Source organism: Mya arenaria, chromosome 13 (genome assembly GCF_026914265.1).
Source record: "Mya arenaria isolate MELC-2E11 chromosome 13, ASM2691426v1".
Lineage (NCBI taxonomy): Eukaryota > Metazoa > Mollusca > Bivalvia > Myida > Myidae > Mya > Mya arenaria.
Genome location: NC_069134.1, coordinates 19,889,603 through 19,904,825, shown reverse-complemented (window position 1 = coordinate 19,904,825; position 15,223 = coordinate 19,889,603). Strand labels below are relative to the sequence as shown.

The 15,223-nt window shown below is 40.5% G+C and overlaps 2 protein-coding genes across 4 annotated transcripts; one reads left to right on the top strand and one right to left on the bottom strand.

Annotated features, from left to right (window-relative positions):
• Positions 1 to 237: 237 nt before the first annotated feature.
• Positions 238 to 2,177, top strand: LOC128215100 (proteoglycan 4-like). The gene is made up of 4 exons (XM_052921823.1): positions 238 to 243; positions 403 to 852; positions 1,177 to 1,750; positions 1,876 to 2,177. Exons 1-4 carry the CDS (start codon positions 238 to 240, stop codon positions 2,175 to 2,177), a joined length of 1,332 nt encoding a protein of 443 aa, XP_052777783.1.
• Positions 2,178 to 3,120: 943 nt separating this feature from the next.
• Positions 3,121 to 12,009, bottom strand: LOC128212948 (uncharacterized). Of its 3 annotated transcripts, none has more exons than XM_052918359.1 (4): positions 11,164 to 12,009; positions 7,822 to 7,992; positions 6,798 to 6,942; positions 3,121 to 5,828 (listed from the first exon to the last, which is right to left on the bottom strand). In XM_052918359.1, the coding sequence occupies exons 2-4, from the start codon at positions 7,984 to 7,986 to the stop codon at positions 3,322 to 3,324; spliced, it is 2,817 nt and encodes a 938-aa protein (XP_052774319.1). In that variant the 5' UTR covers positions 7,987 to 7,992; positions 11,164 to 12,009; the 3' UTR covers positions 3,121 to 3,321. The 3 variants fall into 3 exon arrangements, with proteins under 3 accessions (XP_052774319.1, XP_052774320.1, XP_052774318.1); XM_052918360.1 differs by lacking the exon at positions 11,164 to 12,009 and adding an exon at positions 8,889 to 8,907; XM_052918358.1 differs by lacking the exon at positions 11,164 to 12,009 and adding an exon at positions 8,767 to 8,877.
• Positions 12,010 to 15,223: the final 3,214 nt, after the last annotated feature.

Sequence of the window (15,223 nt, the reverse complement as noted above, 5' to 3'; positions counted from 1 at the left end):
AAAAGGTTTGTCGAAGTGTTTTAAGAAACTACACTCTTAATCAAACTCTGGTAAAGACCAAAGGCGTGGCTCTGTAAGCGGCGTAGACTGCACTATGTTTCCTTTTAAATGGCGAAGAAATAGGAAAGTTATCATTGTTTAAAGTCTTCATTCGAAGCAAAATATTGCCTTCCGACGTAGCATTTATGACGCAATTTATCAGGTGGTATACACACACTGTTTATATCGTTTTCATTAATGAGGGTAAATCTATTAAATTCCACTTTGAACTGCACGGGGTTGCGGTCGGTTCTATCTTATTCAAATCAACTTATAGCCGTGGGCAGAACTCTAACACATCCTTCTTAAATCGACATTCGACTGTCGTCTACAGGCAGAATATTTGTTCAATTTCTCATACAGAAATCCACCCGAAATAGCAATACGCACCCAGCCACCCATCAGACCCTGCATTCCTATCCTAGTCACCCTTCCGACCAAGTAATCCTCACCCAGACACCCATCCGACACAGCAATCCTATCCTAGACACCCTTCCGACCAAGCAATCTTCAACCAGACACCGACCCGACCCAACAATCCTCACCCAGACACCCATCCGACACAGCAATCCTCACCCAAACACCCACTCGACCAAGCAATCCTCACCCAAACACCCATCCGACACGGCAATCCTCACCCAGACACCCACTCGACCAAGCAATCCTCACCCAAACACCCATCCGACACAGCAATCCTCACCCAAACACCCATCCGACACAGCAATCCTCACCCAGACACCCACTCGACCAAGCAATCCTCACCCAAACACCCATCCGACACGGCAATCCTCACCCAGACATCCACCTGACCCAGCAATCCTCACCCAGACACCCATCTAACACGGCAATCCTCACCCAGACATCCACCCGACCCAGCAATCCTCACCCAGACACCCACCCGACCAAGCAATCCTCACCCAGACACCCATCCGACTAAGCAATCGTCACCCGGACACCCACCCGACCAAGCAATTTTCACCCGGACACCCATCCGACACAGCAATCCTCACCAGACACCCATACAACTCAGAAATCTTCACTCAGACACCCCTCCGATCGCGCAATCTTAACCCAGACACCCCCCCGACCGCGCAATCTTAACCCAGACACCGACCCGACCAAGCAATCTTCACCCAGACACCCACCCGACCAAGCAATCCTCACCCGGACACCCATCCGACACAGCAATCATCACCCGGACACCCATCCGACACAACAATCTTCACCCAGACTCCCACTCGACAAAGCAATCCTCACCCGGACACCCACCCGACTAAGCAATCCTCATCCGGACACCCACCCGACCAAGCAATCCTTACCCTAACACCCACCCGACCAAGCAAATCTCAGCCAGACACCCACCCGACCAAGCAATTCTCACCCGGACACCCATCCGACACAGCAATCATCACCCGGACACCCATCCGACCCAGCAATCTTCACCCAGACACCCACCCGACCAAGCAATCCTCACCCGGACACCCACCCGACCAAGCAATCCTCACCCGGACACCCACCCGACCAAGCAATCCTCACCCGGACACCCACCCGACCAAGCAATCCTCACCCTTACACCCACTCGACCAAGCAATACTCACCCGGACACCCACTCGACCAAGCAATCCTCACCCGGACACCAATCCGACACAGCAATCATCATCGCGACACCCATCCGACTCAGCAATCTTCACCCAGACACCCATCCGAACAGGCAATCCTCACCCGGACACCCACCCGACCAAGCAATTCTCACTCGGACACCCACCTGACCCAGCAATCCTTACCCAGACACCCATTTAACTTAGCAGTCCTCACCTAGACACCCACCCAACTCAGCAACCCTCAACCAGACACCCGACAGACCCAGCAACCCTCACCCCAAACCCACCCGACCGGGCAACCCTCACCCAGACACACACCTGACCCAGGAACCCTCACCCAGACACACACCCGACCCAGCAAACCTCACCCGGACACTCACCAAACGCTGCAGTCGTCACATAGACACACGCCCGACCCAGCGGTCTGAAACCAGATACCCACCCGACCAAGCTGTCCTTACCAAGATACCTACTGACCCAACAATCTTCACCCAGACCTTAACCGGCCCAGCAATCCTTTACCTGACACCCACATAACCCAGCAGTCCACACCGAAACACCCAACCCACCCAACAGTCCCAAACTAGACACACACCCGCCCAGCAGTCCACACCAAAACACCCATCCGACCCAGCAGTCCTAATCCAGACACACACCCGCCCAGCAGTTCTTACCAAGACACCCATCCGACCCAGAAACACTCACCATGACCCATACCCGACCTTTTTATTGCAAAAAAGTCATGCTTTAAGAAAAAAGTTTATGCATTGCATCGTTACGTGGATTCATGTTATTTAACATGCGTGAACAAAAAATCATTCTTTTCGATAGCGGAATACAAAATGTATGTGCAATAGCGCAATGGTGAGCGCTCCGGATTATTAGTCGCGAGGGCCCATTCGACATAGGTTAGAATCTAACCAAAACTTTGAACTTTGGAAATTTACATTTGTTAAAAATTAATCAAATCGAAGCTTTGTCAATCAGTTCGTCTTACAAAATATATATTCAGTGCCAAAGCGTTCTGTGGACTATAAGCAAGCGAACAATTGAATAATACTCAATACTAATTAGTCCGTAAATAAGTGCCGAGGACATATACACCATATATAGGTTATCGTAATTGCGTAAAATATCAAGTGTTAATTTATATCAATTTTATCTAAGCAAATTCGAAAGCATTGTAGCAAAATTCACGAGTACGTCTAATGGCGTTTTGGGCCAATAAAGCGCATATAGGTACACATTTATGTGCAAGTTCATTAAGTTTGCATTATATGACTTCTAGGAAGAAAACCGTATTAAATATATAGTTATGCTTATATATACGCTTATCGTTTCAGAGTTTTTGTTTTCGGCATTTCTGTTTTGGGCCCTTATTTTCAAATATGATTTATAAATAGTTCCCTGTGTTGTGACGAATAATAAGGAATCTGTATATTCAACCTACTAACAATGCATATACCAGAAAATAAAAACATAGAACGAAGAATTTCATTTTGATTAATTCCATAAATGAACAGTATACAATATCAAATTAAGTAACTCCAAAAACACAAAATGGAGACTTCCACTGAGTAATCTCCCATACAAGAAAGTATTCAAATAAAACGCTCTACAAGTCATATTATTTATTACAAAGTAACACAACAAAACCATACGGCCGCAAAACAGGTATGACTCAAATAATAACGGCATTGTCATTCCAGTTACCAAATTGTTTTCGTTTGATTTCACGCTGAATCTTTATCTTCTGCTTGATTGAAGCAGAGTCTTGCGCGTGCGCACTTCCCTGATTCGCACTATCGCCTGTTGACACCTGATCAAGATAGACGTTCATTTCCGCTATGGCGGCCAAGACAGACTCAGGACCTTCAGTGACAGACATGTCCGATGAATCCGATGATTCCGACAGTGTGAAAGAGTTGTCTCCAGAATATAACTGTTCGTTTGCTGAGTCAACACTGCGGTTGGAATACTGCGAACTGTCTTCTGAACACGTGTCAGATATCAGTTGGAGTTTGTCCTCATGAGCAAGGTTCAGTCTTAAATCCTTCGGTTTGGTGACATGTTTAGATTTGTCAGAATATCTAGGCGTACTCATCAGCGAGTTGGAGTTACTTTCTGATCTCCGTGGGCTTATTTGTTCCCAACTCTGAGACTGATTTTCGTCGATGTCACGAATTTGCGGTTTTGACGCCGAACGGACCGGAAGTGAGCTGGAGCGTTCAAGGCAGAATGCCTGCCACGAGCTCTCCACGTGGCTGTCACGTGCGTGTCGCGTTATTTCGTCTAAAGACAATCTTAAGTCATTACAACTAGACACCATCTCATCTGCAACCTTACATGTGACAATACTGCTAGTTGATGACGTTTTTGACGGGTCATCAAAGTGTATGAGGTCATCACAGAGGGACACACTCCTGCCCTGGCCAGAGTCAGACCGGCTGTCAATAGCCACGGGAAGTGGGTTTGTCCGACCGTTTCTTGGAATTTCTTGAATATTCTTCCTACGCACAACCCGGTACTTATTTTCTTCCCAGCTATTCCAGCTCTCGCAGATGCTTCCTCGACTGCTGATGTCACTTTCGGCGCGACTATGGAGGCTTTCTGTACTGCCATCACTGTCCGGACTGATAAACACATCTCCTGTGAACATATAGGAATTGCTATAGGTAGGTACTACTGGTTCTGGGGGCCCTTCTTCGTCAACGTCCATGTTAAAATTTTGATTTTCGTGTTTGACCTTAGAAAAGAACTCTGACAAACTAATATTGCTGCTTGCAACGGTAGAATTTGAAGAAGGCACATTAGACGACTTAGAGGAACGCGCTGTCATGGTACTAGGTAACGAGCTAAGACTGTCAGAAAAACACATGGGCGGAGCTATGACGACCGGGGAACCACATATCTCGGTGTTGACGTCTGCCTCCGTCGGGCGTACAGAGAAATCTGTTATCTCCTCTGTTATATGGTCATATGGTGAAACAGAATCCACCGTCTGATTTGAATTAAAAACAAAATATTCACTCTGTTCAGATTGTCCGAGATTTGTGTCTGAAAGACTTTTGGAAAGCCACTGAACTGGCGGTGAAATGTTAGTTGACACGATGTTTTCATATGGTCTTTGTTCAGTATTAAAGAAATGGCCACCAAGAACAGTGTTCAGTTTCTTGGCTTGTTCAGTATCAACACTACCATCGACACTTTCACACTCGTTTTCTTTATCGTTTTCCGCACATGTATTGTCCGGTGTGTTTCGTGCACTTGGATTAGGCGTCGGTTGCCACTGGATGTTAAACTCCGAGTTCGCTTCTTCTTCACCACATTCACTCTCCTTCCCCGCTGAATTCGTTGTTAATGTCGTTCTCATTGAGTTTGTTAATGAATCTAATTGTTCATTCGAGTCTGGTGAAAAAGCAGGGTTATCCTGCCCCTCGGCGACACCGGTGATTGTTTCTTCCTCTGGTTTAAGTTTAAATGTGACTGCCAGCTTCATATCTGTAACATAACTCGGAGAAAGATTGTTACATAGTTCAACAGCTTCAGTGTATTCACTACATAACTGAAGCATACGAGTATTCAATGCAATTTCAAACTTTATTGGTGAGTTGCTTTGTATCTCCAATGGAAGAGCTTCTTCGTCAGTTTCCAGGGTAGAACCCATTACCGTCTCTTCTTCCATTACTCGGACTAGTTTCAGGTTAGGGGAATAAAATTTTGATATGGGCGGAGGGTCACCAAGAATATGTCTGACGTACAAGGGTAGTTCTACCATTTCGTCCAAAAGGTCTGAAATTTGGACAACCGAGTTATCATTTTTGTCAAAATTACCATCTGATACTTCGTAAAATAGTCCCGTCTGTGACAGTGGCACAAATAATTCACAGTCTTTTTCATCTATACACAATAAATAGCGATTGTCAAGCGTAAATGATCTCTCTGGCTCCGGAAGCAAGAGCCGATTCAATTTCTGGATGCCAGTTTTCCGTAGAACCTCGCCTTCTACGACGGGCCGTACGAAACTTGCCGAACTGTTTTCGTCATCTTCGACTGATTCCGTAACAACAATGGCGTTGAATTCCGTGGTACAGAGGAAGAACCCGGAGCTGGTTTCAGCGATGGCTTCCACTGATTTATGAGGTACTGGTTTGGCAAATTCCAGGCCCTTGCTGAGTTTGAACCAGCCTGAAAACCAAAACAAAATATAAAAAAAAATGTCTGAATGATTTATACTCGGCCACTATAGAAAGTAAGAAGGTTTTGAATCGACAATATTATATAGCATTTATGACCTTGAGGATGGAAAAGGCTGTTTACAAAAGTATACAATTTTGGTACACAAACCCCTTAATTAAATGATAACAATATAGGTCACATATTTTCAGGTCACATAAGACCGAAGTTTTCTCCCTCTGTCACTTTTCATATACCTTATTTGGTTACGTTGTCGTTTTACTATAATCTTTCTTTTTGATTATGTTTAAAAAAAATCATAATCTCGATTAATTCTGGTTTTCTTTTGAGAGGTCACGAGAAAATGATTATACATGTATTGGGGGATCGAACTCGGGATAGTTTAAAAAAGATGTTTGATTATCTAATGTCGCGGTTCACGTAAATGCTGTGCTACTTGGACTTAAAAATATTCGAGAACACGAAACTGAAATCAAATTACTTTTCACACGATCGAGACTGAATATATTAAAGGTAAACAAAAATACAGCTAGTGAAATATAACACCGCATAACACTGGTACAATGGTTAAAGAAAGAGGATGGGTATACATAGTGACGGATATATGGACACATTTTTAAAGAATAAAGTATATTCCCTTTATTTACGTACATTGTATATTTCGAAATTGTTTTTTTTAAATAGTCGCTAGACCCCGATTTCACTCACGCGATATTCTATATCTACATATGTGTATTCTACAAGTCTAGTTAAGTGTAGATATGTTCAGGTTCATCCAAATGAAGCACTTGACATGCTCAGATTGTGAAGCACTATGTTCAATGGAAACATTGAATAAATATGAATGCGAGGGCAAAGCCAGATTTCCGAGCAATATTTGCAATTATAAATTTCTATTTCTTGGACGAAGGCCGGACACAATCAAAATACCACTAAAATCATGTTACTAAAGAGGTTAACCTGCATAGTCCTCCGGTATGACGACTTCCGGAAGAAGTTCCTTGACGGTGCCGCCCTCCCCGGTCCGCACGCACCTGGCGAACACCTTCCGACTGGTCCGGCGGCTGTGTAGGAGGATCGGCTGGCGTAGGTCGAAGAAAAAGTTCTGCAAACGGAGAATTGTTATGTAAACATAAAATCCACAAGACTGGGGCGTACCCGTCGCGCGTCCCCTCTAAAGTGATAAAATTTACCTTTTTGCGTCAATATCCGAGAAATAATGTAAAACTAATGCTCTTGAAAGCATTTATTCAGATTTAAAAGATTCATTGGAAACACCCTCAAGTCCTAATAAACCCATCAAAACCATGTATTGTTCGTAATTATCAGGAAGGGCTTCCACTGATTTATGAGGTACTGTAGTAATTACAGCTAGTAATTGATTGTTTGTGGATGACCAAGTTCAACAATGGTATTTACCTACGTTAATTATGTATATATATTTAAAAACTCTACACTCATTTGTGAACCATTTTTTGCACATTATCATGACTGCATAAAGGAGGGTGGAAACAGTTATTTCCGTGTTTGTGCTACGTGGGTTTTACATAAGAGGTCGTAGCCGTTTCGAACCCATGCAGGGGCGGGTTCTCCTAATCTCTCTAAAATGTCGACGGCATCCACACCTCCTGATAGCTGTCTTCACAAATGCTATGTGCCGCTTGCGGCGGATCCGTGGTCTAGTGATTACACACTTGACTGTCAATTCTAAGGTCGCAGGTTCGATTCCCTGCCGCACCACTTAAATTACTAATCGTCTTCCTTGAGGGAAGTTAAATGGGGTTCTGTGTGACAGTATTATACAGTCGTGCACGTGAACCAGGGCAGCTCTAACCAGGGTTACATTATGTCTGTGCATTATGCTCCAAAAACCTAAAAAGACTAGCAATCTTATCGGAGCACTCGCCGAATAGGCCTTGCCCGGGTGCGAGTAGAAATAAGCTTTTAACCCCATTCCCACCATGTGCCATTGTTGTCCACGTACCTGCAGGTTCTGTGCGTCCGTGTCCTCGCGGCACTGGACCACAACCGGAAGTTTGAAGCTGGCCAGGATGCCTTTGAGCGTGTAGCTCTGTGAGCTCCATTTGTAGTCGTTCGGCTCTTCTGTTGCTATCGCCGCTTGCTCCCGCCGCCTCCACTTCCGCCCCATCGCACCCTGAAACCGGAAGTAACATTAAATTCAAATAATACTAATAAAATCTCAAACGACCAGCACCTGTGTCAATCTCACACGTGTGTTCGTAGTTCCCTGTCATTGGCTTTTTGCTGTTTAAGTCACCAAACACGTCAATTGTTTCTAATCATTACTTTTGAGATTGTCAGTAATGGTTAGTACACGGTGCTAAGGTCAAGCTATGCCTTCAGGTGACTGTTTTACTTAAATTTAGTACCCCATTACTTCCAATTATGTTACACATGTGCAGGTCATTACAGTAATTACTGACTAGTCTAATATGACCTTAGGCGCTGCCTCTACGGGCTTGAAGTATTATAGCCGGGCAAGTTATTGTTAAAGTTTACTTAATGACTAAGTAAAATATGCTAGGAGTGAAAGGGAAACGTTTTTCATATAATTTTACGTTAGTGCAACTTGGAAGTCTTTCACCTCATTTTAGATAACAAGCAGAGCTAATGCTTTTGACAATTTACTTAACACAATAACATTGTATACATTATACTATATATATCAAAATGTTAGTTGTCCTACTCATTTCAACTTACATAGAACAACTATGCATTTTGAGAAAAGATACACAAACGCATTAGAATAATATGTAACAAACACGGAAAATGATAAAAAAATATCACCAGAATAATATTATAATCCTATTTATTTGTTACAAAAATAGCATAACCCCAAAAATGTTAAAAAACTGTTTCAAAATGTTAAATATGATAAAACGTGTTGAAGACAGAGAAAAAAACTTACGATTGTTTTACAATTTTCTGTCATTTATAACACATGTATCCCAAAACGTAAGATCCCATAGCTATGATAAAGCAAAATCAAGGAAATTAAATGGCTCTCGATGTATTCATGTTCATATTTACCTCTTATTTCATGTTTCACGCTTGCTTGGTTGTACCGCATTAATCATTTCGTAAGAACATAACATCATAATGATCAATATTGGGAACCATAAGTTTAATGAATGCTCCTTTAAGTTGGTGAGCCTCAATTAAAGTTTCAAAAATGTTTTCAGCCAATTTGCAAGCCTAGGTGAAGACTAATTTAATAACAGTCGTACATCAATAAAACTTATTGAAAAAAGTTAAATAATTCCAAATAAGTCAAAGGGTAAGACGTTTTTTCTCTCCATTGGCTCGTGTTTTATTTATATGGCAAGTTTGTATCTTAAGATATTATCAGCTAGTTCCAATGTCTCCTAATTGTTAATTTATTCCCCCAAGTAAAGTATAATATGGTGAATAATTTACCCTATTTGAAGGTTATCTGTTTAAATATATTAAATTAAAAGCCAAATATACCGTAATTGATTTTGTTTGCACGCCAGACTGTGAAGTGGATATTAACAGTGCCATCAGAAGTTAAAGGTTTACAACACACGTAATTTGACAATGGCATTATTAAATAAATTACGTAAACACATACTTAACAGTTTTAGAAGGAGGAGAGAATGCTGACAACACTGTTGATCTCCGATTCGTAGTAGACATCATTTTTAGTAAAAACATCGTAGATACGGATTAATGACAACCATGGCGTTGGCATGTTGACATGTACAGTATTGGTCATTTGAGTGTGAAAAGACACACTTAAAACAAAAGAATGTAGTCCTAATTTTAATGAAACCATACTTTTGCGTTATGCCATATGTTTCGGCATAAAACAACACAACATTGGTAACATGCAGTGGACATTTGCTTCCGTAGTCGCTATGTTTGAAACACAGTTGTAAATCAATGAAACCCCTTACAATGTTGTTCATAAATTCGAATAATGAATACAATAACAGACTGAACCTAGAAATACTTTCATGTGGAAGTTATAAGATGAACAAAACCTAGATTAAGAAGAGTAGTTTTAGTACATAAATGCAAGAACATAAAAATGTGAAATGGGTTTTGCTTGGTAAGTTCTGTCGTAAATACGACTATAATAAGGCAATAAACCAACATTACAACTTTAATTTGACGATATTATAAAAAATGAAGTTATATAAAATTTAGCTTACATAACGTATCATATACATTTGTACACATAGTTTAAGATGTACTTTACTGGTAGGTTTTAAAAAAGGTACATATTTTATCTGCCATTTTATAAGGGCGTTACAAGAAAATAAAAGAAAATCACTCAAATGTATCCGGTGGGCACAGTGGTTAGCTTGTCTAAAATAGAAGACGTTCAATACGGATTTTTTTCTTATTCCTAACAACGTGAAGGATTTGCCATACAAAAAACTTGTCAAAAAATCCGCCCACATACAATTATTTGGATTAAGTAGCTAGCCCACTCCATTCTCACAAAGCGTCCGAGGTTGTCCGGTTAGCGCAGTGGCTGGCTGGTGCACTCGTTTCTCACCAAAGCGGTTTGGGTACAATTCCCAACCTGGGCTCATGTGAGTTTGGTGTGTGTGTTTACCAAGCCGGACAAGGGGGTATCCTCCTGGTACTTCGGTTCTTGCCCACCACATAATATCCCTCTCTAGCATGTGTGCCAGCAAGAGTGACTTATTAATAGTTATTTACAGTAAAATAGTTTTATTTACTCAGAAATAAATACTAACATTTATATTATATGCAAATGTAATAATGTAATACTAATAAGTACACAACACATACAATAGTTGTCCAGTTGAACAAAATACATTCCATTTTGTTAAAACATATTAGTAAGTAGGAACAAAATACTACAAAAGTTTGACCAGATGATTTTACAGCATAGCTTTTTGGTTTTGAACAAAAATGAAAGAATATACTGAAATGTAACCAAAAATAAGCATGTCCGTTAAAAACTTCTTCAACAATTGCATGTTTAACCATGTCCATTTAATGTTGTTGCATCTAATCTTGATTATCAAATGGAACTGGGTATCCCAAAGGGGTCAATGAAAACACTTCATTTAAAGTAAATAACTTTAAGATAGGTTGGTCGAATACTAAGGGAAATGTGTCTCACTATATAGACAATGGAAAACAGGTTAGCGCCGAGTTTGGTTTCAATTAAAACATAAGGATTTTTTAAAAGAGAAGTTAACTATTGCTGTAATTGCAAACGTTTGTGATCACACTAAAGATTACTGTCTCGTTTACAAATGAAGACCACGTGATAGATAAGAGCATTTAAACGTTTATATCTTACCGATTTATATAGTTAACGTTTAACCTTCCAAGTTCGTTTTCTCAGGCTGCGAACCGAAACATTTGAGTCATCTCGTTTAAAGATCTTGTTAAAACTCTTCAGTAATCCTGTAAGATGTATAATGAACTTTCACCATCACTGCACGTGTATATGTTACGTTCTGTGCTCACAATAATCTATCCATTAATGGTATCACAATATACATAAATGTACCCTGGTTAATGTAACTCGCTTAAGAAACGGTCTTCATTTGTAGCACTTGTTATATGCTAATAAATACGATCATTTTATATCCACATGCCAGTTATTTACCATTAGCTTATATTACAATATCTAAATTCAATATTTATCCAACACGAACGGTCAATGATCAAATTCAAAACACTCTGCTAGCTTCCTTCCCCTCCAGTACATTGTATCGTCTTTGTATATTACATACGTGCATTGAACTATTATACTCGACAATACAGCCTTTCTTATGGCGCAGTTTGAATCAGTTTTGCTATCATTTATTTAACCATTTCACGTCTAGTTCACTGCCATCATCGCTTTGTTATCACATTATGGACATAAAGCCTCTGTATCTACCCTAAATAAATCGAAATATTTGAACCCAGTACATCACAAGTCGAGTGGAAACCACTGCATATCATTATAGTTTTCTAATTCCCTTTTAAACCATGTTTCAACAGTTGAGAAGGCTTAAATTAACCATGTATCGCGTTTTAATACCACCACTCCATTAAACTTTTTAAACACTTAATTTTTCATATTACCGATTTTACGACAAATCTGCACCAGAGCAAATATAAACAACAAAAACTATTAAATTACACTTCAGTAATTAAGTCCCAACATTAAATTGAGCAAAAACTGCAAGATATCTATCCACTTTATTTACATGGCGACTCGCATGGTGGGTTTTCTCAAATTATGGAGTGGTTAAGAATTAGGTGTCACTCTATACAATGGGGTCGATTGGACCAGGATTTGATTCGATATTAAACAAACGGCAGATGAAAAGATAGCCACTGAAACTATTGAGCGTTCTGTTAAGACAAATCAATCATCGATATTTGAACATTAAAATCGGATTTTTAAACGCCAATACCAAATTCCATGTTAAAGGTGATTCGTACATGATTTTATCAAATAGTTTCTTGCCATGCATGGTGGAGATCATTTTGAGAGTTCCTACCGAAACGACAGATAAAATACTTCAAATTGTTTTATGTATTTTTATGCATTCATGTTTTATATCATGCATTTTGTGCATCCACGTTTGGCTGAACACAAAACATCATATGCATTCGTAAACCGCAATAATTAATCCACAAGCATAATATACTTCAAATTATTCACAAATCTTGTAAGTTGTCCATGGGAAAAAACGAAAACTTTACATAAACACACTCTCTTTTTCAAAAACGATATTCAAAACATACTTTCGGAGAGCTACTCGGTGCTTAAAATTTCAGCAGTGCTACCTTAATTAGGATTTCATTTCAGCCGTTGTTTCATTAAATCTTATGGCACTTTTGTACCACGACATTGACTTTAGTACAGCATGTGTTGCTTTAAGTCACTGTTTCACGACTACATGTACTTTCTGCAGCATGTGTTTCATTAAGTCACTTCGTCAACACCATGTGGACTGCATTGCAGCATGTGTTTCATTAAGTCACTTTTCACCATCACATAGACTTCATTGCAGCATGTGTTTCATTAAGTCACTTCGTCAACACCATGTGGACTTCATTGCAGCATGTGTTTCATTAAGTCACTTTTCACTATCACTTAGACTTCATTGCAGCATGTGTTTCATTAAGTCATTTCTGCACCACCACGTGGACTTTATTGCAGCATGTGTTCCATTAAGGTACTTTTCACCATCACATAGATTTCATTGCAGCATGTGTTTCATTAAGTCATTTCTGCACCACCACGTGGACTTCAATGCAGCATGTGTTTCATTAAGTCACCTTTTCACCACCACGTGGACTTCACTGCAGCATGTGTTTCATTAGATCACTTCTTAAACCACCACGTGGACTTCATTGCAGCATGTGTTTCATTAAGTCTCTTTTCACCATCACATAGACTTCACTGCAGCATGCGTTTCATTAAGTCATTTCGGCACCACCAGGTGGACTTCATTGCAGCATGTGGTTCATTAAGTCACTTATTCGACACCACGTGGACTTTATTGCAGCATGCATTTTATTAAGTCACTTCTTCACCACCAGGTGGACTTCATTGCAGCATGCGTTTCATTAAGTCACTTCCTCACCACCACGTGAACTTCACTGCAGCGTGCGTTTCATTAAGTCACTTCTGCACCACCACGTGGACTTCACTGCAGCATGTGTTTCATTAAGTCACTTGTGCACCACCACGAGTATTTCATTGCAGTATGTGTTTCACTTCTTTGCTGAAGTTGTTTTATTAAGTCACTTTTCCACCACCACGTGGACTTCATTGCAGCATGTGTTTCATTAAGTCATTTCTGCACCAGCACGTGGACTGCATTGCAGCATGTGTTTCATTAAGTCACTTTTTACCGCCACGTGGAATTCATTGCAGCATGTGTTTCATTAAGTCACATCTGCACACCACGTGGACTTCACTGAAGCATGTGTTTCATAAGTTCACTTCTGCACCACCACGTGGACTTCATTGCAGCATGTGTTTCATAGTCAATTCGTTCACCACCACATGGACTTCATTGCAGCATGTGTTTCATTAAGTCACTTTCCACCTTCACGTGGACTTCGTTGCAGCATGTGGTTCATTACATTTCTGGCTTACCACCACGTTGACTTCATTGCAGTATGTGTTTCATTAAGCCACTTTTCCACAACCACGTGGACTTCGTTGCAGCATGTAGTTCATTAAATTACTGTTACACCACCACGTGTACTTCATTGCAACATATGTGTCATTACATTACTGTTTCACAATTACATGGACTTCATTGCAGCATGTTTCATTAAACTACCTGTTCACCACCACGTGGACTGTACTGCAGCATGTGATTTATTACATTATTGGTTCACCACCACGTGGACTCCATTGCAGCATGTGTTTCATAACTTTCATTAAATTACTGTTTCACCACCACATGGACTTCATTGCAGCATGTGTTTTATTACATTACTAATTCATCGCCACGTGGACTTCATTGCAGCATGTGTGCCATTAAAGTTCTGGTTCACCGCCACATGGATTGCATTACAGCGTGGGTGTCAATACATTTCTGGTTCACCACCACGTGGACTTCATTGCAGCATTTGTTTCATTAAATTTCTGTTTCACCACCACGTGGACTGCATTGCAGCATGTGTATCATTAAATTACTGTTTTACTGCCACGTGGACTGCATTGCAGCATGTCTTTCATTACATTTCTTGTTCACCGCCACGTGTACTTCATTGTAGCATGTGGTGTTTCATTATGCCATTATGCAACCACCACGTGGACTTCATTGCAGCATGTGTTTAATTAAACTTCTGGTTCACCGCCACGTGGACTTCATTGCAGCATGTGTTTCATTACATTTCTGGTTCACCGCCACGTTGACATCATTGTAGAATGTGTTTCATTAAACTACTGGTTCACCAACACGTGGACTTCATTGCGGCATGTGTTTTATGAAGTCATTTTTTCCACCACCACATAGACTTTATTGCAGCATGTGTTTCATTAAACTACTGTTTCAACACCACCTGGACTTTATTGCAGTATGTGTTTCATTAAATAACTGGTTCTCCACCACGTGGACTTCATTGCAGCATGTTCTTCATTAAATTACTGTTTTACCTACACCTAGACGTCATTGCAGCATGTTTTTCATTAAATTACTATTTAACCTACACCTGGACTTCATTGCAGCATGTTTTTTTATTAAATTACTGTTTAACCTACACCTGGACTTCATTGCAGCCTGTTTTTCATTAAATAACTGTTTAACCTACACCTGGACTTCATTGCAGCATGTTTTTCATTAAATTACTGTTTAACCTACACCTGGAATTCATTGCAGCATGTTTTTCATTAAATT